Source organism: Schistocerca piceifrons, chromosome 10, assembly GCF_021461385.2.
Source record: "Schistocerca piceifrons isolate TAMUIC-IGC-003096 chromosome 10, iqSchPice1.1, whole genome shotgun sequence".
In the NCBI taxonomy this organism is placed as follows: domain Eukaryota; kingdom Metazoa; phylum Arthropoda; class Insecta; order Orthoptera; family Acrididae; genus Schistocerca; species Schistocerca piceifrons.
In genome coordinates, this window is record NC_060147.1 from 40,931,904 (window position 1) to 40,954,969 (window position 23,066).

Sequence of the window (23,066 nt, forward strand, 5' to 3'; positions counted from 1 at the left end):
ACTCGTCCGACCAGGCAACATGTTTCCTGTCACCAACAGCCCAATGTCGGTACTGACGGGCCCAAGAGAGGAGTAAGGCTATGTGTCATACAGTAATCAAGGGTACAGGAGTGGACCTTCGGCTCCGAAAGCCCATATCCATGATGTTTTGTTGAATGGTTGGTACGCTGACGCTTTCTGAAGGCCCAGCGTTGAAATCTGCAGCAATCAAGGGTTGCAGTGCTGTCACTTTGAACGATTCTCTTCAATCGTCGTTGCTCCCGCTCTTGCAGGATCTCCTTCCGACGGCAGCGATGTCGGAGATTTGATGTTTTACCGGATTCCTGATATTCACGGTACACTCATGAAATGATCATACGGAAAAATCCCCACTTCTTCGCTACCTCGGAGATGCTGTGTCCTACCGCTCGTGCCGAGTGTAACACCACGTTCAAACTCACTTACATCTTGACAGCCTGCCATAGTGCCAGTAGTAACCAATCTAACAACTGCACCGGACACTTGTTGCCGACCGCAGCCGCCTGCCAGTTTACATATCTCTGTATTTGAATACGCGTACCTTCCAACCTACTATTCGGTTCCATATAGCGAAAAAACAGTGATCGAAATATTGGAGAGGTCCTAGAGTGGCATCAAATTTCAGCGTGGATGGACGTAAATGACATTGTTGTGCTCAGTGTAACTGAAGTAAAATTACTGAACATGCTGAATGGAATCAGCAGTACAAGGGCTGCAGAATGTAGGCGGAGAGTAGACCGAAGAAAGACGAAAGAAGTGAGGAGTGGCAGAAATGAGATTAGTGAGGAACAATAGAAAATTGGGAAACGCGAAGCCGATGACGGGAAGTAATTGCGGTAATGTGAAAGAGAAATAACACGTGACGGACGACGCAAGGGGGACATAAAAGCAGAGGCCGAAAGAGCATTCCTGATCGGAAGAATACTGCTAGAATCAAACATTGGCGTTAATTTGAAGAATGAGATTCTTGAAAATGTATGATTCGAGCACAGTCGTCGTCTGTGGTGTTCAGTCCTGAGACTGGTTTGATGCAGCTCTCCATTCTACTCTATCCTGTGCAAGCTTCTTCATCTCCCAGTACCTAATGCAGCCTACATCTTTCTGAATCTCCTTAGTGTATTCATTTCTTGGTCTCCCTGTACGATTTTTACCCTCCGCGCTGCCCTCCAATGCTAAATTGGTGATCTCTTGATGCCTCAGAACATGTCCTACCAACCGCTCCTTTCTTCTAGTCACGTTGTGCCACAAGCTCCTCTTCTCCCCAATTCTGTTCAATACATCCTCATTAGTTATGTGAGCTACCCATCTAATCTTCAGCATTCTTCTGTAGCACCACATTTCGAAAGCTTCTATTCTCTTCTTGTCTAAACTATTTATTGTCCACGTTCCACTTCCATACATGACTACACTCCATACAAATACTTTCACAAATGACTTCCTGACACTTATATCTATACTCGATGTTAACAAATTCCTCTTCATCACAAACGCTTTCCTTGCCACTGCCAGTCTACATTTTACATCTTCTCTTCTTCGACCATCATCAGTTATCTTGCTCCCCAAATAGCAAAACTCCTTTACTACTTTATGTGTTTCATTTCCTAATCGAATTCCCTCAGCATCACCCGAATTAATTCGACTACATTCCATTATCCTCGTTTTGCTTTTGTTGATGTTCATCTTATACCCTCAATTCAAGACACTGTCCAGTCCGTTCAATCTGTCACGTTAAGCGAGTCTCTTCAGTCGTCGGTGGTCCTGTTGCTGGAGGATCTTTCTCCGGCCGCAGTGACGTCGGAGATTTGATGTTTTACCGCGTTCCTGATATTCACACTACCCTCGTGAAATGGTCGTACGGAAAAATTTCCACTTCATCGCTAGCTCGGAGATGCTGTGTCCCATCGCTCGTGCGGCACCTATAGCACCACGTTCAAACTCACTTAAATCTGGATAGCCTGCCACTGTAGTAGAAGTAAGCGATCTAACAACAACTTGTTGTCCTATGTTGGCGTTGCCAGCCGCAGCGCTGTATTCCGTCTGTTTACGTATCTCTGTATTTCAATACGCATGTCTATATCAAATGGTTCAAATGGCTCTGAGCACTATGGGACTCAACTGCTGAGGTCATTAGTCCCCTAGAACTTAGAACTAGTTAAACCTAACTAACCTAAGGACATCACAAACATCCATGCCCTAGGCAGGATTCGAACCTGCGACCGTAGCTGTCTATATCAGTTTCTTTGGCACTTTAATGTATATTTCATCAGGTATGAGCCATTATAGTCCGGGTAATTCCGTTTTTTAGGAAGAAAACTTACGTAATTGCTGGAAAAACTGTGGCTGAAATGCCTTGTAGCCAACTTGAAACCACTTAGCAAAACTTAACAAACTTCGAGACATTTTCCTAGTATTTGTCGTCGTTGAAAAATCGCTTGACAATGTAAATTGCACAATATGTTTACGAAAATAGCTTTAAGCTGCAGGAAGCGAAGTAATATACAGGCTGAACACAAAGTCTTGCCCTGATTATAAAAATTTATAACAGAATAGCAGTTTGACATAAGAAGTTACATTTGATGCCGTTACCTAGGATAGTCTTACTAGTTTTTTTAAGATCATTTACGTTAGTAAACCTCAACGTGTGATCCCTTGCTAGCTCTGAGAATGTAGAGGCGGTATTCCAGTTCCCGCCAGGTGTTTCGTAACATGTGTTCTGTCACAGTACCCACAGCAGCTTGTATCCTAGCCTTCAGTTCGTCGACGTCAGCAGCTGGTGTGACGAAGACTCTGCCCTTGATATAGCCCCAGAAAAAAAAAGTCAAGGGGCGTAATGTCTGGAGAGCGGGGTGGCCAGGGTGTTGGACCGTTCCTTCCAATCCACCGATCCAGACATTACTCGCCTCTCCAGAAATTACGCCCCTTGACTTTTTTTTCTGGGGCTATATCAAGGACAGAGTCTTCGTCACACCAGTTGCTGGCGTCGATGAACTGAAGGCTAGGATACAAGCTGCTGTGGGTACTGTGACAGAACACCTGTTACGGAACATCTGGCGGGAACTGCAATACCGCCTCTACCTTCTCCGCTACCTAGGAAGCACACGTTGAGGTTTACTAACGTAAGTGGTCTTAAAAAAAAGTAGTAACACTAACGTATTTAACACCTTTTCGTTGAGTCAAAAATGTTGAACAAATTCTTTCCATCGTGAAGTTTAAATTAATTGTCGCGTACGAGTGACTGCCGTGTCGCTGTGGGCGTGTTGTACGTACGTGTTTGTCACGTATCTCGGCAGATATCCGGAGCAAATAAGACTTATCTGAGGGGCACAGGAGGTTCGAGAAACGCGACACGACGCAGATAACGAGTGCCCTACTGCTCTGAGTCACCATCCACACGGTCGCCAGGAATAGAGTTGTTTGTCGCAGCGCGGTACGTGACGCCGTTGTTCTGACGAACACTCCAGGGGAAAGCTGGAGTGCCGTTCCAACGGCGCCGGCCGGCCGGATATTCCGTCGCAACGACCGCATTAACATGGCTACGTGAGTGACGTCCCGGTATTTTCCCGGCTGTCATTTCCACATCAGAAGGTGCTTATGGCTACGCTGAGAGCAGCGCTTGCAACAACAAAAAAGTGTCGTTAAACTGAAATTTAGACCTTTCAAAATAAATGGCGTTACCGGGCAAGAAAATAGTTCGATCTAATTTTTTTCTCACTGGGTTATGGAGAGAGGCGTGAAAGGGAAATGATGGTTCAGAAGGGAGTGATACAGGATTGTAGCCTACCCCCGATGTTATTCAATCTGCACATTGGGCGAACAGTAAAGGAAACCGAAGCAAAATTATGAGTAGGAATTAAATCTCAGGGTAAAGTAATAAAAACTCTGACGTTTGTCGATGACACTGTAATTCTGTCAAAGGCAGTGAAGGACTTGGAAGAGCAGTCGGACGAAATGGGCAGTGTATTGGAAGTAAGATATAAGAAGGACATCAAAAAAAGCCAAACAAGGGTGATGGAATGTAGTCGAATTAAATCAGGTGAAGATGAGGGAATTGGATTAGGAAAATAGTAGATGGATTTTGCTACTTGGGCTGCAAAATAACTGATGATGGTCGAAATAGAGAGCGTATAAAATGTAGACTGGCAATGGCAAGAAAAGAGTTTCTGAAGATAAGAAATTTATTAACATCGAATACAAATTTAAGCAATACGAAGTCTTCTCTGGACGTATCTCTATGCAGTGGAGCCATGTACGGAAGTGAAACATGGATAATAGGCAGTTTAGACAAGAAGAGAATAAAATCTTTTAAGCTGTGGAGGTACAGAAGAATGCTGACGATTAGGTGGGCAGATCACATAACTAATTAGGAGGTACTGAATAAAATTGGGAAGACCAGAAATTTGTACAATCTGAACAAAAGAAGGGATCGGTTGGTAGGACACATTTTGAGGCGTCAAGGGTTCACCAGTTTAGCACTGGAGGGCCGCGTGGGGGTGGGGGGGGGAGTAGAAATCGCAGTGGGAGACTAAGGGATGAACACGGGAAACAGATTCAGAAGGATGTAGGTTGCAGTAGTTGGCTGGCTCTGAGCACTATGGGACTCAACTGCTGTGGTCATCAGTCCCCTACAACTTAGAACTACTTAAACCTAACTAACCTAAGGACAAAACACACATCCATGCCCGAGGCAGGATTCGAACCTGCGACCGTAGCAGTCGCACGGTTCCGGACTGCGCGCCTAGAACCGCGAGACCACCGCGGCCGGCGTTGCAGTAGTTATTCAGAGATGAAGAGACATGCAGAAAGTAGAGTAGCATGGAGAGCTGCAGCAAACCAGTCATTGGGCTGAAGACCACAACAACAACAACAACAATAAGAGAGTAAAAATATCGCCAATGATGTTGGAGGGAAAGAATACAGGTGTTGTGACGACAGCCAACATGACAGGCTTAAGACTCTCCACCGAGAAAGCAATATTAATAGGAAATATTAAAAAGTGCTAAAAAATTTAATAACTAATATTGGCCAAATGTAAAAGGAAAAAAGCGAACATTTGAGGGACACTATTTAAGGGGGGTAGGACGTCAAACGGGCCGACTTGGAGCAGGAGAGGCAAAACAGGACATTTTAATTTCCACTGTCTTTACTTCTAGAAATAAATTCATAAAACTTTGTCAGCATGAGTAGGAAGGTTTCAAGATTCACACTCATAGCAGTGGAAGTTTAAAAATATAGCAAAATTATTTTTTTTAGATGTGAAATTTCATCATTTCTTCACTTACCACTGGCTGCATTTGTTGTTATAGGCTCACTTTCCTTCATAAGTAACAGAGATTCTTTTATGAATTCTGCACAGCGCACAAACCATGCTTACAGGTGTATAAAACTCTAGAATTTGTTTAACTCATGAAAAAATGTATGAGTTGTTACATTTTAGACTTCATATTTAGAAAAAACTCAAAATTTATAGTTAATTATCTCAATTTTTATCACAGTTTCTTTTATAGATTGGAAAATTCTAGAGTTTTGCAATAAGGAGTTAAGCGTTCAACAACCATACTAAGTTTGAAAAGTAATACGATATTTATTTTGGATGTTACATGTGCATAAGTACAGAAATTTAGATTTTGTGAAAAATGGCCGTTAAAGTTTCTGCTTGTATTCAGCATTCTTTTCAAACTCTCCAGCACCATAAACAGGTTCTTTTTCATTTTCTAAGTCAGTTTTCTTCACTTTCACATTCCTATGATGCACTCTTCTTGATTTTATCACCTCAAAATGTGGTTTATCTGCTTTTACTACACGCTCTCTGTCTATTGCGTACAAAGCTTCGGTGCAGTTAACTCCTGGCTTAATTCACATTTTCTCTAAAACATCAATAAAACATGAAACCACATCACAAACAACAATAGCATGTCCATTTGTTCCCACAAATCTTGGCAATCTTTTCCATACACATTGGTTAAAACTTTCATTTGGCTTTTGGGTACTGGCATGAAGACATTTCTTCAATAAGTTTTCATTTGAAACGTCCTTTGTTTGGCGTATGATAATCTCTGACGCATATATAAACATTCGATTTCTACCACACTTAGGTATGGCAGAAGAATATTGGGCAAAAGGGGTGTGGCACTGCATTTTGCCACACTTAACACCAAATAACGTGCCTGACAATGTCTCAAATATATATGTTTTATACATCAAACTATTCAGGAAGATGTCCGCTACAAAATACGCTTATTTTTGAAAAATAGAATTTTTAAAAATTTTGACGTCCTATCCCCCTTAATGAAGAAAATGGGTTAGAAAAGTACAAGGAAAGGACACACAAGGTGGAAAAACCTTTTGGTGCAACTGAGAATGTCCACAACAAAACGCGCCTGTCTAAATTGCTTGAAATAAAGTAGTGAAACCAAACTGCCCACATGCTAGCGAATGTCTAGTATTAAACTACAAGCTAGAGGTCACAATATTACGAACAGGACGATTACTACTCACCATAGAGCGGAAATGCTGAGTCGCAGACAGGTACGTTCAAAAAGACTGTAAGAAAGTGAGCTTTCGGCTGACAAGACATTCGTCGGAAATAGACAACATACACGCATACTCTCACGCAAACACTACACACACACGCATGACCCCAGTCTCTGGCTGTTGAGGCCCCAGCAGCCAGACATTGTCGTGTGTGCGAGTGTTTGTGTGTGTGTGCTGTCTATTTCAGAAGAAGACCTTGCCGGCCGAAAGCTCAGTTTCTGTCATGTCTTTTTGTTGCGCCTAGCTGCGACACAGTATCTTCGCTATATGGTGCGTAGTAATCGTCCTGTTGATAATATTGTTACATACCACGCTGGATCTTCCATAGCTTGATAAGTCAGCACTATTAGAAAGAAGAATTACATAGAACGATACGATGTGATTCCAGAGACGTTCTCAAGTCTCAGATATCTGTGCTGTATACACGGTCACAGTTATTGAACTATATGAAATAAAATCGTCATAATTTCTGCACGGTTTGCGTTAGTACGTTCAAACTGCACAGCTGGCCGCGGGGCATGCTGGGAGTTGGTGGTTTGATTTAGCGACGAAGCCCACTTTCATTTGGATGGGTTCGTCAACAAGCAAAACTGGCGCATTTGGGGGACTCAAAAACCGCATTTCACGATCTTGACTCTCAACGGGAGGCTTTGTGGCGGGCAATGTCCAGACACCGAATTGTCGGTACGATATTTCTTGATGGCACAGTGGCTACCGAACAGTACGTGAGGGTTTTGGAAGATGATACCTTCTCCATTACCCAAAGTAACCCTGATTTCGACAATATGTGGTTCATGCAAGACGAAGCTCGACTCCGTCGAAGCAGGAGAGTGTTCGATGTCCTGGAGGACCACTTTGGGAACCATATTCTGGCACTGTCGGTACACACGCGAATCCTTTTTGTGAGTCTATATTAAAGATAAGGTGTACCGAATAACCCATTGCTGAGCTGAAACCAGCCATTCAGGAGGTCATCGACGGCATCGATGCTCCGACACTTCAGCGGGTCATGCAGAATTTCGCTACACCATTGACAACGATGGCAGGCATGTTGAACATGTTGTTGTTGTTGTGGTCTTCAGTCCTGAGACTGGTTTGATGCAGCTCTCCATGCTACTCTATCCTGTGCAAGCTTCTTCATCTCCCAGTACCTACTGCAACCTACATCCTTCCGAATCTGTTTAGTGTATTCATCTCTTGGACTCCCTCTACGATTTGTACCCTCGACGCTGCCCTCCAGTACTAAATTGGTGATCCCTTGATGCCTCAGAACATGTCTTACCAATCGATCCTTCCTTCTAGTTAAGTTGTGCCACAAGCTCCTCTTCTTCCCAATTCTATTTAATACCTCCTCATTAGTTATGTCATCCACCCATCCAATATTCAGCATTCTTCTGTAGCGCCACATTTCGAAAACTTCTATTCTCTTCTTGTTCAAACTATTTATCGTCCATGTTTCACTTCCATATATGGCTACACTCCATGCAAATACTTTCAGAAACGACTTCCTGTCACTTAAATCTATACTCGATAATATAAAATTTCTCTTCTTCAGAAACGCTTTCCTTGCCATTGCCAGTCTACATTTTATATCCTCTCTACTTCGACCATCATCAGTTATTTTGCTCCCCAAATAGCAAAACTCCTTCACTACTTTAAGTGTCTCATTTCCTAACGTAATTCCCTCAGCATCACCCGACTTAATTGACTACATTCCAATATCCTCGTTGCGCTTCTGTTGATGTTCATCTTATATCCTCCTTTCAAGACACTGTCCATTTCGTTCAACAGCTCTTCCTGGTCCTTTGCTGTCTCTGACAGAAATACAATGTCATCGGCGAACCTCAAAGTTTTTATTTCTTCTCCATGGATTTTAATACCTACTCCGAATTTTTCTCTTGTTTCCTTTTTGCTGCTTGCTGAATATACAGATTGAATAACATCGGGGAGAGGCTACAACCCTGTCTCACTCCCCTCCCAACCACTGTTTCCCATTCATGCCCCTCGTCTCTTATAACTGGCAGCTGGTTTTTGTACAAATTGTAAATAGCCTTTCGCTCACTGTATTTTACCCCTGCCACCTTCAGAATTTGAAAGAGAGTATTCCAGTCAACATTGTCAAAAGCTTTCTCTAAGTCTACAAATGCTAGAAATGTAGGTTTGCCATATTCAACATGTCATAACCTAAATCAGAATATCTGCAGTGACATTTACATGTTGAATAAAGTGTGTGAACACCGTAGTTTGTAACTAATTTACGTTTTTTTCATATAGTTCAATAATTATCACCCTGTATATGCTGACTCAGGCGACGAGTGAAAATTTGTAATAAGACCAGGATTCTAACCCAAGTCTGCTGCTGACTAGGCAGTTGCGCTAACGACCACGCCACCCTGGCACAGTAGGTCTGCACATCTGAACGAACTGTCGTAGCATTACACCCTCCCCAGTCCGAAATGCTATCCACACCTCAGACCACTTCGTATCCTCCTTAAACTCGAACAGCATTGCAGAGACTCTCCAGCTGTACTGGAATAGCATCTCGGCATCGATGTTGTTGATGTTTGATTTGTCGGGTGGTCAACTGCGCCGTCATTAGCGCCCTTACAAAGTTTTACACAGTCCAAATTTTACACAATCCAATCTAGCCACTATCATGCATGATTATGACGATGATGATGAAACAATGAAGACATCACAAACACCCAGTCCCCAAGTAGAGAAAATCCCCAACCCGGCCAGGAATGGAACCCAGGACCCCGTGATCCAGAGGGAGCAACACTAGCCACTAGACCATGAGCTGGGGACACCTCGGCATCGAATTTTTAGGGGAATCCTACCCAAAACCCAGGCATGGATGGTTTAATTAAATGAAGCTTGTCCAGGTTCATCTACAATAGCGTGGTAGGGTGGCGTCTTCCTAGTGAGCAGGGTACCCAGGTTTGAATCCTTACTTCGGCACAAATTTTCATTTGTCAATTCAGTCTGCACACATAAATTATACATCAAATATTAGGTCGCCATAAAATTGATAAGAATGATTAGATTTATTAAAATACACAAAACATATGAGACTCATTAAACAAGGGGGTATTACTATTTTGGACGTATTTACAGAATGGATGATAACAGACTCGCCAAACACATTGTGAGGATCCCATATCCTCACACATCAGGATATTTTTTATGTTTTGTGAGATTATTGCTTAGCTTTGTCACAGAGTAAGTGTTATATTAATGCAACCACACAACGCAGTAGAATGTGTTTGTATCCTTCCACATTTAGCGTTTTCTTAATTGCAATAAGGGGATGACACCCTAACCACGAAGAACACCACCTCCTCACTACTTCATTGTTGCCAATACTCGTGATGGCAAGCAACGTTCTGCAAGCACTCACCAAACACAAACCTTAATTGGAAAGGCACGCACGCACACACACACACACACACACACACACACACACACACACGGTATATGTATCTAAGTGCCATCTATTGGTCAGTTAAGGTGGTCTTACAAGGAACTCCTCAATTGCAAGTTCACAAAATGTCAATAATTTTCGAACATATATTCTGTAAGAACATTATGAATTACCTCGAAGAACACGGCCAATTGAGACACAATCAACATGGATTTAGAAAACATCGTTCTTGTGAAACACGAGTAGCTCATTACTCGCCCAACGTGTTGAGTGCTATTGACAAGGGATTTCAAATTAGTACCTTATTTCTGGATACCCAGAAGGCTTTTGACACTGTACTACACAAGCGGCTCAAAGTGAAATTGCGTGATTATGGAATATCGTCGAAGTTAAGTGACTGATTTCCTGTCAGAGAGGTCACAGTTCGTAGTAACTGAAAGAAAGTCGTCGAGTAAAACAGAAGTGATTTCTGGCGATCCTCAAGGTAGTGTTATAGGTCCTTTGCTGTTCCATATCTATACAAACAATTTAGGAAACAATCGGGGCAGCTGTTTTAGGTTGTTTGCAGATGGCGCTGTCATTTATAAAGTCATCACAAATTGCAAAACGATTTAAAAAAGATATCTGCATGGTGCAAAAATTGGCAATTGATCCTAAGTAACCAAAAATGTGAGGTCATCCACATGAGTGCTAAAAGGAATCCGCTAAACTTGGGCAACACGATAAAACAGTCAAATCTAAAGGCCGTAGATTCGGCTAAATACCTAGGAATTACAATTACGAACATCTTAAATTGGAAGTAACACATAGGAAATGTTGAGGGGAAGGCTAACCAAAGACTTGCGTGTTATTGACAGGTCACTTACAAGATGCAACAGATATACTAAATTGACTGCCTACACTACGCTTGTCCATTTTCTTTTAGAATACTGCAGCACAGTGTGGGATCCTAACCAGATAGTATTGACAGAGTACATGGAAAAAGTCCCAAGAAGGGCAGCACGTTTTGTATTATCGAGAAATACGGGAGAGAGTATCACGGACATTATACAGGATGTGAGGTGGATATCGTTAAAATGAAGAACCTTTTCACGAAATTCCAATCACCAACTTTCTTCTCCGAATGCGAAAATATTTTGTCGACGTCGGCCTACATAGGGAGAAACGATCACCATAATAAAATAAGGGAAATCAGAGCTAGTACAGAAAGATACAGGCGTTCGTTTCTTCCGCGCCAGGCCCTTAAGTGTGATTTGCAGAGTATCCATTGTAACGTTGTTGCTTTAATTTTCTTAGAAAGCGGTACTGATAGACAATAAAAGCGGGTTAAAAGCTGTGAGCTGTCTGGGGAAGTTAACCTTGCATTACTGCGCAACTATTTCACCAGGTATCCAGTCTAGCTTACCAAATTCCCAACCAGACTAACATTAATTATAATCTTTTAATAGTCATACGACAACCGGTGATATATATATATATATATATATATATAATATATATATATACATATAAGAGAATTTAAATAAAAAGAAATAAATCAGTTTATATTTGGAAATTTATTTTAACATTGATCACTGAAATTTCAGCATATTAAACGTGATTCATAACTAAGCTGGTGCCTTATTTAGGACTGTGAAAATGTGAGTTTGTAATCTTACGGAACACATCAAATTTGGAGCCAAGATTGGGAGACTGCATACAACATTGCATTCATAAAATAACACACGAAGAACGTTGAAACATATGCAAGAGGAAATTAATCACAACCAACCGATTCAACTCTCTGTGAAATCTTCCCGTAAAGAATAGCTGAAGGCTACTTTGATGATTACACCACATGCTTCACGTGGTCAACTTGGTTTACACAAAGAGTGAAACTCCACAATAATTTTGATAATTAAAATAAATTAGATCGAAAAGCAATTTACAAAAGAAAAACCTCGAACTGGTTACTATCGTCTTACTATTAACCTGATGGGTCAAACCATTGTATGAGCGCGTGGTACTGGTCTCACAAAGTACACCCCACATGGGTTGAACATAAAGAAAAGTTGCTATATTGAAAAATATTGTCAAGACGAGACGTTATAATCTCACGCACATTCGCAATTAAGATTGATGATCTTAGTTAGATTTACTGATCAACACGTGGTTCCACTTTACTCACAAAGTAGTGACAAAGCAACTACCGGAAGATATTCTGAACTTCACACGCGAATTACACTGCGTTGCAATTTAAGATAACATTAGATATTTTAGAGCTAAACCTGAAATAAAGGTGATTAAATTTTCAGTTAGGCTGAACTTAAGAAATCCATTGTCCTACGGACTTAGCAGACACGCGCTTAGCCGGAGATCTTACCACTTCAGACGCTACCCGCGGACAGACTGCCTGGTCCCTTCCTGAGGGTGGCTCACAAATACAAACGGAAGTTGCCAGAGGGGCAGCTTCCTATACGAACATGACAAGGGACGGAAAGGACCATACTAAGGATAGAAACCTCTCTGCTTTTAGAAAGCGTAGCTACCTGTTCCGACGTTGGTCCTACTGTTCTCTAGCAGACAGGCTTGTCTGCTACCCTCAAGCATGCAACTAGAAATACATTTGCTCATCATCCTCTCACACAGAAGGGAAGCGGGATGACAGTATCTTATCATATACAGTATATAAAAGGAAGCGGATGTAGGTTCCGTATGAGACTGTGTGACATGAATTACATATGAATTGTGTTTTAAAGTGTAGTAGTGTGACAGATCGTTCTTGTTTACGTGTAAAAGTAACACGTTCCACTACTCAGTCTCCTCCCAGATAGTCAGAAACGCCACAGTAAATTTAGAAGAGGAATTTATGCCGTAAATGACAACAGATTTAAGAAATCAAACATGAAAGGAATCCAACAGAGACCTTTCACCATGTAGAAGTAGATGAATAATGTTTACGGCTTTACAGCGTTCGACTCTCCCCACATATTGTCTACTGTGCAACCACAATATTGGCTGCTAACGGCAAAGGGTGGGGGGGGGGGGAGGGGGGACTGGAGGTATCCAATGGTGAGCACAGCTTGAAGCTACGGAGGGTGGTCAAACTGCTTACGAGACGAGTAATTCTCAACAGTGCTACAGTGCTATTGGTGTTGATACAAAGCAGTGCAATGGCAACGATAAACGAAGCAAACATTGCATTATGTCCTCAACAACACTTGCCGAAGTTGCCATTTCGTCAGAAAGGAATGCAACGAATTTCGGACAATGTACTGTCAACTGAGTTGACAGTTGATGGTTGGAGTGCTGAAGAATTATGTGCGAATCCAGTAATGCTGGCAACTGATGGGTTATGCATGGGGATCGTATCAACCTGTACCGCATCAAAACAGCCTGAAGATGACGCAATGAAGCGTCGAAACTGGTAGCGACAAAACTAAATAAAATAAAATTATAAGGACAGCTGTAGGTGTTTTTACTTTTTGTCACGATAGTAAACGGCCGTCGTCCCAGAGGCGACCAGTTAAAAGGATGGAAATACAAAAGATTTGCCGGCCGGTGTGGCCGAGCGGTTCTAGGCGCTTCAGTCTGGAACCGCTCGACCGCTACGGCCGCAGGTTCGAATCCTGCCTCGGACATGGCTGTATGTGATGTCCTTAGGTTAGTTAGGTTTAAGTAGTTCTAAGTTCTAGGGGACTGATGACCACAGATGTTGAGTCCCATAGGGCTCAGAGCCATTTTATACAAAGGATTTAGGTTAGTTCCGCAGCAATACGACCGTGTAGTGCACAAGAAAAACAACGGATATTCAAGGGACTACAAGACGCACTTGCTACAGAAACTTGCATTTCCGCATTTGAAGGACGCACGGCACAATTTCAAGGATGCACGTGGTAATGACCTCCTACGTTATGCACATCAAATTCCACGCGACATATATTACAGTGCTTGGATGGTTATATAACTTCAGACACTGCTACAGAACTGGAAAATGTAAGATAACAAAATTTCAAACAAAGCGTTAAGTTAACAATGCAAAGGAAACTGAGGAATAATCGGCTCGAGAATTTGTAGATGTCATTAAAAAAATTTATCCCCCTTTCTTTTCAACTCCGACCAATCGAGATTTGAGGAGGAAATGCATATGAGAGGAACCCTGCAAATTACAGGTAGCAACAGAGATATATGAAGATCAACTAACATCAGTGCATTATCACATTCGTATACAATTATGCCGATTGTTGTTGATAAAGTTCAAGTTAGTACTGGTACAGTTCATAACATTATCTGTAACAAGCTGAAGTATCGCAAAACATGTCCAAGGTGGGTCCCAAACGAGTTGACTCGGCTACACAAACAAGGTTGAGAGTGTGCACAGAGCTAAAGAAACGTTATGAAAGAGTAGGTGAGCACCTCCTCAACAAAATTTTAACTTGTGGTAAAACTCACTATGATGAGCTAGAATCAAAAAAGACAAAGCATGTAGTGGAAGCACACCAACTCACCTGTCACGAAAAAATTCAAAAGCCAAGCATCAGCAGGAAAAGTCATGTTGACGGTGTTTTGGGATGGAGAAGGCCCAGTTTTTTGTGATTATCTCGAAGAGCAGCGCACAGTGAACAGCCAGTACAACTCGGATTTGTTTCTAAACAAGGTGAACCTAGCCATGAGAGAGAGACGTCGTGGATCTCAGAAGAGAGGTGTGATTCTCCAGCAAGATAACGCACTTCCTCATATTGCTCAACTAATCCTTAAAACCATCGACATAATGGGCTGGGAAGTACTGCCTCACCCCGCTTACAGTCCTGATGTAGCACCTAGTGATTTCCATTTTGTTTGGCGTACTGAAGGAGGCATTACGTGGGAAGAGGTTCGAAGACAACGAGGAAAGGAAAAAGTTTGTCGGAAATTGGTTCAAACGTCAATATAAAGAGTCCTTTGCAGCCGGAATAAAAAGGCTTGTAGCCCCTTGGAACAAGTGCGTATATGTTCAAGGGCATTGTGTTGAAAAGAAGAAAAAGTATTGTTTTGTCAAAATGAACGCTTTTTTCTCCAGACCAGTTTCACTCTTTGATTATGTAATGACCCAAGCATCAGCAGGAAAAGGCATGACGACGTTGTTTTGGGATGCTGAAGGTCCAGATTTTGCTGATTATCTCGAAGAGCAGCGTATAATGAACAGCCAATACTACTCGGATTTACTTTTAAACAAGGTGAACCTAGCCATGAGAGAGAGACATCGAATCAAAAACGAGAAAGCATGTAGTGGAAGCACACCAACACACCTGTCAATAAAAAATTCAAAACCCAAGCATCAGCAGGAAAAGGACATGTTGACGTTGTTTCGGGATGCTGAAGGTCGAGTTTTTTGTGATTATCTCGAAGAGCAGCATACAAATCCGAGTAGTATTGGCTGTTCATTATACGCTGCTCTTCGAGATAATCAGAAAAATCTGGACCTTGAGCATCCCAAAACAACGTCGTCATGCCTTTTCCTGCTGATGCTTGGGTCATTCAATAATCGAAGAGAGAAACTGGTCTGGAGAAAAAAGCGTTCATTTTGACAAAACAATACTTTTTCTTCTTTTCAACACAATGCCCTTGAAGTTTTACGCACTTTTTCCATGGGGCTACAAGCTTATCTATTTCGGCTGCAAACAACTCTTTATATTGACGTTTGAACCAATTTCCGACAGACTTTTTCACTTCCTCGTTGTCCTGGAACCACTTTCCACGAAATGCCTCCTTCAGTGCACCAGCCAAATGGAAATCACTAGGTGCTAAATCGGAACTGTAAGGGGGATGAGGCAGTACTGCCCAGCCCATTTTGTCGATGGTTTTAAGGATTAGTTGAGCAATATGAGGACGTGCGTTATCTTGCTGGAGAATCGCACCTCTCGTCTGAGAGCCACGACGTCTCTCTCTCACTTTGTTTAATAGCAAATCCGAGTAGTATTAGCTGTTCATTGTATGCTGCGCCGCGACCGAACCCAGTTCTCTCTGAGCAGCCATCTACATCTACACTCTACACTGATACTCCGCAAGCCACCCAACGGTGTGTGGCGGAGGGCACTTTACGTGCCACTGTCATTACCTCCCTTTCCTGTTCCAGTCGCGTATGGTTCGCGGGAAGAACGACTGTCTGAAAGCCTCCGTGCGTGCTCTAATCTCTCTAATTTTACATTCGTGATCTCCTCGTGAGGTATAAGTAGGGGGAAGCAATATATTCGATATCTCATCCAGAAACGCACCCTCTCGAAACCTGGCGAGCAAGCTACACCGCGATGCAGAGCGCCTCTCTTGCAAAGTCTGCCACTTGAGTTTATTAATCATCTGCGTAACGCTATCACGGTTACCAAATAACCCTGTGACGAAACGCGCCGCTCTTCTTTGGATCTTCTCTATCTCGTCCGTCAACCCGATCTGGTACGGATCCCACACTGATGAGCAATACTCAAGTATAGGTCGAACGAGTGTTTTCTAAGCCACCTCCTTTGTTGATGGACTACATTTTCTAAGCACTCTCCCAATGAATCTCAACCTGGTATCCGCCTTACCAACAATTAGTTTTTATATGATCATTCCACTTCAAATCGTTCCGCACGCATACTCCCAGATATTTTACAGAAGTAACTGCTACCAGTGTTTGTTCCGCTATCATATAGTTAACGAAACAACTGTTAAGATGCCACCTGAAATACCTGATGAACAACTTTGACACGGATTCCCATCCGGATGATCTGAAGGTTTCTTTTTTAAGTTTGTGTTAAGCGACGCTTATAAAACACTGGAATAACTTTGAGGGTGTTAATGACAATCTCAGAGGACTGCAGCCGCTTGTGAACACAATTTCAGATAATGAAAAACAATAAAAAAAACTGAAGTCGAGTATGTGTGATAGCAGACTATCAAATGCAGCTATCTTGTCGACAGAATGCGACACAGCTACTAAACTTGACTTCAGTGACATAACAAATGAGACTGCTTCCCTCAAAGCAATGGGAGAAAATGTAAAATTATAATAAACACACAGTTCCTGGAATGGGATATTTTCGCAACCCTTAACTGTAGTCATTGCAGTTTTATGACAGAAAAAAAGCGCACACAACACTTGTGTAATATTCGGCGGTATTTATCGTAACAGCCGGAAACATATTTGTAAAATAATAAATATTGTAGAATATTATATCAGCTTTGTGTGTCTTTTCATTCATAATGCATAAAATATTCTACTAAAAGGCAATGGATCAGTCAGTCAAAGCATTTAACTGTTATTTCAAATTAATAATTTGTTCACTATTAATAATAATTAATAACACAAATTTTAGTAAACAATACTGAAACTAACATACAGAAAAATATTACAGAACGCCAGTTTTACAGGCATAGGCGTATTACGAGGTGTGGCTAGAAAAAAACCGGACCAGCACTGGTGAAACAACAAAACGAACGCAACAAGGCCGAAAGTCGCGCGGCCTGCCACGCGACCCTCGCCCCGCCCACCGCTCGAGCCTCACCCGTCCCCCGCACCCAGTCCGCCCGTGGCGCCCGTCTCAAGCAGTTGACGCCCCGTCCGTGCGCCGGAAAACGCCGAGTGTACAGAAAGAACAGCGTGCCAACATCAAACCCCGTTTCAAACCAGGAAAATCTGCAAGTGAAACGCCTGCAATGCCACAACAAGTGCACGGCGATGACTTTCCATCGCGAACACAAGTGCTTGAGTGGTTCACAGGAGCTCAGTCCGTCAGTTCACCTGATGATGGCGACATGTATGATCGCCGAAATATTGTGCCCGTTGGACACTGTAGACAGGCAGTACACCCGTGGATATTTTGATTAAGTGCGTAAATGTTCAAGGGGATTATTTTGAAAAGTAGAAAAAAAATAAATGCTTTTTTCTCCAGACCAACTTCTTTCTTTGATTACTGAATGACCCTCATATGACACCTACCAACGCAACACTTTGAAATGAGCCTCACTAAAGATGGAACTTGCGACCTCGCACTGCAGGGACGCCTTGTTAGTGTAGTGAGTCCAGCTGAAGACTCGGGGTAGTCGGCCACCCACGGGTGTCAGTATGCAGTGGTTCTGCTTCGGCCACGCCCACGCACCCACCTCGTACTCTTCCTTGCTGTGCTCGCCGCCGCCCCAGGCGACGTAGGCGCCGCCCTTGTTGGGCACCACCTTGGCGGGCAGCATGTCGCCCTCGTGGAAGGCGCGGCCCACGAAGATGGGGCCGCCGTCTTTGTCGTGACCGGCGCGGACCGCCCCGTCTGGGATGCTGCCGTAGTTGCCCTGGCGCCAGCAGTAAGCTGTCGACGCAAACACGCCAGTAAATTGTCTGCCACTCCGAGGTAAAACAACACTAAATTTCATTATAAATCTAAGCTAAAAATTCCTATGTGAAAAATGATTTAGTCGAAGGGAACGATCTATTGATACGTAATCAGCATGGTTTCAGAAAACATCGTTCTTGTGCAACGCAGCTAGCTCTTTATTCGCACGAAGTAATGGCCGCTATCGACAGGGGATCTCAAGTTGATTCCGTATTTCTAGATTTCCGGAAAGCTTTTGACACCGTTCCTCACAAGCGACTTCTAACCAAGCTGCGGGCCTATGGGGTATCGTCGCAGTTGTGCGACTGCATTCATGATTTCCTGTCAGGAAGGTCGCAGTTCGTAGTAATAGAGGGAAAATCGTCGAGTAAAACTGAAGTGATATCAGGTGTTCCCCAGGGAAGCGTCCTGGGACCTCTGCTGTTCCTGATCTATATAAATGACCTGGGTGACAATCTGAGCAGTTCTCTTAGGTTGTTCGCAGATGATGCTGTAATTTACCGTCTAGTAAGGTCATCCGAAGACCAGTGTCAGTTGCAAAGCGATTTAGAAAAGATTGCTGTATGGTGTGGCAGGTGGCAGTTGACGCTAAATAACGAAAAGTGTGACGTGATCCATATGAGTTCCAAAAGAAATCCGTTGGAATTCGATTACTCGATAAATAGTAGAATTCTCAAGGCTGTCAATTCAACTAAGTACCTGGGTGTTAAAATTACGAACAACTTCAGTTGGAAAGACCACGTAGATAATATTGTGGGGAACGCGAGCCAAAGGTTGCGTTTCATTGGCAGGACACTTAGAAGATGCAACAAGTCCACTAAAGAGACAGCTTACACTACACTCGTTCGTCCTCTGTTAGAATATTGCTGCGCGGTGTGGGATCCTTACCAGGTGGGATTGACGGAGGACATCGAAAGGGTGCAAAAAAGGGCAGCTCGTTTTGTATTATCACGTAATAGGGGAGAGAGTGTGGCAGATATGATACGCGAGTTGGGATGGAAGTCATTAAAGCAAAGACGTTTTTCGTCGCGGCGAGATCTATTTATGAATTTTCAGTCACCAACTTTCTCTTCCGAATGCGAAAATATTTTGAGCCCAACCTACATAGGTGGGAATGATCATCAAAATAAAATAAGAGAAATCAGAGCTCGAACAGAAAGGTTTAGGTGTTCGTTTTTCCCGCGCGCTGTTCGGGAGTGGAATGGTAGAGAGATAGTATGATTGTGGTTCGATGAACCCTCTGCCAAGCACTTAAAATGTGAATTGCAGAGTAATCATGTAGATGTAGATGCGGATGTAGGCTTGCTCTGGTGCGTATTCACTGTAATGTATCTTTATACAAGGAAAACTCCACGTCGCATCCCCCTCCTTAGCGGTAAAATGTCCCAGAGGATAGCGTGTCAAAAAATAAACACAGACCAAACGTGGAAACAGGAAGGGGGTGTACCGAACTGTGAAAAAGGGAGCAAAACAGAAAGAGTGAACGGTCCAAGTTCAAGAGGGTATTGGATTGCCAAGTGCGACATCCGTGATCAAATCAACCTCGTGCCTGATTTTTTTCACAAAATTATGAACTCCCCTTTCGGTCATTGACGTGTCTATTCTGCTTATCTAGTCTACGAAATCGTAATTATATATATATATATATATATATATATATATACACATATATATATATACGTTATAGAATATGAGCCATGTGGTAAGATTATACACTGAAGAGCTAAAGAACTGGTACACCTCCCTACTATGGTGTAGGACCCACGCGGGAAAACATAAGTGCCCCAACAAGACGTGGAATGGACTCGACTAATGTCTGAGGCACTGCTGGAGGCAATTGATACCATGAATCCTGCAGGGCTCTCCATAAATCTGTAAGTGGATGACGGGGAGGGGATCTCAGGTTGCAAGGCATCCCACATATGCTCAATGATGTTCATGTCTGGGGTTTTGGTGCCAGACGGAAATGTTTAAACACAGAATAGCGTTCCTCGAGCCACTCTGTAGCAATTCTGGACATGTGGGGTGTCGCATTGTCCTGCTGGAATTTCCCAAGTCGTCGGAACGCACAATGGACATCAATGGATGCAGGTGGTGAGACAGGATGCTTATGTACTTGTCTTCTGTCAGAGTCGTATTTACACGTATCAGGTGGCCTATATCACTCCAACTGTAACCGCCCCACACCTCTACAGAGCCCCCATCAACTTGAACAGTCCCTGCTGACATGCAGCGTTCACAGATTCGTGGGTTTGTCTCCATACCCGTACACGTCCATACGCTCGATAGAGTTTCAAATGAGACTCGTCCGACCAGTCAACATGTTTCCAATCATCAACACTCCAATGTTCGTGTCGACGGGCCCAAGCGAGGCGTAAAGCTATGTGTCGAGCAGTCATCAAGGGTACACGAGTGGGCCTTCAACTGCGAAAGCCCGTATCGATGTTGTTTCGTTGGATGGTTCGCACGCTGACACTTTTTGATGCCCCAGCACTGAAATCTGCAGCTATCTCCTGAAGTCTTGCACTTCTGTCACGTTGAACGATTCTCTCAAGTCGTCGTTGGTCCCGTTCCTGCGGGACCTTTTTCTGGCCGCACCGATGTCTGGGATCTGATGTTTTATTCGAATTTTGGCATTCACGGTACACTCGTGAAATGGTCGTATGGGAAAATCCCCACTTCATCGCTACCTCGTAGGTGCTGTGTCCCATCGTTCGTGCGCCGACTATAACACCACGTTCAGACTCACTTAAAGCTTGATAACCTGCCATTGTAGCAGCAGTAACCGATCTTACAACTGCGCCAGACACTTATGTGTTATACAGGCGTTGCCGAGCGCAGCGTCGTAATCCGCCTGTTTAAATGTCTGCGTTTTTTTTCGAATACGCATTTGGTGCTTCAGTGTATTGCAGTCGCGATTAAATGTGATGATTAGTGAGAGCAAGCGAGATGCTGCAGAGACGTCTCATAGAAATGAAAACAACAAATAAATGTGTGCGGGCTGTCACAAAAATGGAATTCAAAACTTCCAACACCGAACGCAGCAGTCGTAGCACGTTGTACTTGTGTAGAAGAAACAGGAGGTACGTACGCTTTACACTGCGCTTTTCCAGACGGACGTTACATCACGACATGTACACAAATCTGAATATAGATAACATACACGTGAATTACCGGATGCATAATTCATAATTTTGTGGGAAAAAATGATCTGGAGCCCCATACAGATACACGGATCTCCCCCTTCGCTGTCATACTCCATGACCACATAACCACGACGCTTTTGTGAGCAAAGTTCGCTCGATGTTGCAGACGTTCAACTTGGACTGTTCATTCTTTCTATTTTGCTCCTTTTTTTTCACAGTTCACTAAACCTTCTTCCTGTTTTCATGCTTGTTCTGCGTTCAGTTTTTGACGATTTATTCACTGGGCTTTCTTACCACTTAAGCGGGGGGAGGGGTGGGGGGCGGGGTGCGATGGGAAGTTTCCCGTTTCGCTTGTCTGAACTTTCGTATTTCACTTAAAATATTCGGCCTGACTCTTAATTTTTACACCTAAATTAGATATTCCACATCTAAACATGGTTTCCATACATCTGATTACCAAAAAATATTTTTCTGGTGATAAAATTTTATTTTCATGTCGAGCCGTTTAGCACACAGATCTTGAACAGTGAAAATTAGTAATGGCAATTGTTAACTTAAATCAACCAAAAACCACTTTGCAGTGAAAGGAAGAAGATTATGCTTTAATTTTCTTGTAAACAAAATTTCATTTTTAACTTCTCCTGGTTTTTCCATCGATAATTCAAACGACAATTATACAAAGACAAGAAGCTAATACTTTTTATCTTCTCAAAATATGAAACCTTCATTATCAATTATTAGGCACATAAATCTTAATGCAAATAATAATTTCCAGGAAACATTATGTAAATTATACTTGAAAAGTAGTTTCAAACAAGGCAATCACAATAAAATTCAATTGTACTACATCCTGTTCTAGAAGGATCGGGAAGCTATATAAGTAATACTAATAGAAATTTTAGGAGTCAAACACGCCATAAAAGAATTTAGTTGTCGAGATTGGTCAACGTAACTATTAACTTCTTTTTCCTGTCTTGAAATGTTACAATGCATTTCCTTAACAAGTGACTTCGTAAAACGTTCAAGCATTTATGAATAAATACTGATGATGCCAAAAAGCAACAATATTCCAGTGATTTTTGTTGAAGCAAAACAGCTTGTACGAGTACCTATCAACTGGAAAGCATAAGCAGGAACCGACACACTACACAACGAGACAGCCGTAGCTAGATAAGTAGTATTTATCCGCTAATATAACGTTTCTGCCTTATAAAAATATATAATCGTTGTCAACACTAGAATAGTAAGTTCAACTTACGATATTTACTTTCTGTACATGTACGAACATTCTGATAGTAAGCATTTGGGAGGACGACGGTTAAACCGGCGTCCGGCCATCCTCATTTACGTTTTCCGTGATTTCTCTAAATCGCTTCAGGCAAATGCCGGGATGGTTCCTTTAAAACAGCGCGGCCGACTTCCTTCCCCATTCTTCCCTGGTCCGATGACACCGATGATCTCGCTGTTTGCTCCCCTCCCCCAGATCAACCAATCTGATAGTATGGGATGTGTAACATAATATCACAACGGTCGTTTAAGTACAAGGTGTCCAGGCTAGGTATACACAAAATGGCTGTGAGCACTATGGGACTTAACTTCTGAAGTCATCAGCCCCCTACATCTTAGAAC

General features: G+C 42.7%; 1 protein-coding gene across 2 annotated transcripts in view; it reads right to left on the minus strand.

The window, feature by feature from the left end:
* Positions 1–23,066, minus strand: part of LOC124719016 (natterin-3-like) — a 99,569-nt gene that overhangs the window by 18,066 nt on the left and 58,437 nt on the right. For both annotated transcript variants that reach the window (XM_047244682.1, XM_047244681.1), the window contains exon 3: positions 18,071–18,267. In XM_047244682.1, coding sequence (XP_047100638.1) covers positions 18,071–18,267 — 197 coding nt within the window. The remainder of the gene's footprint in view (positions 1–18,070; positions 18,268–23,066) is intronic.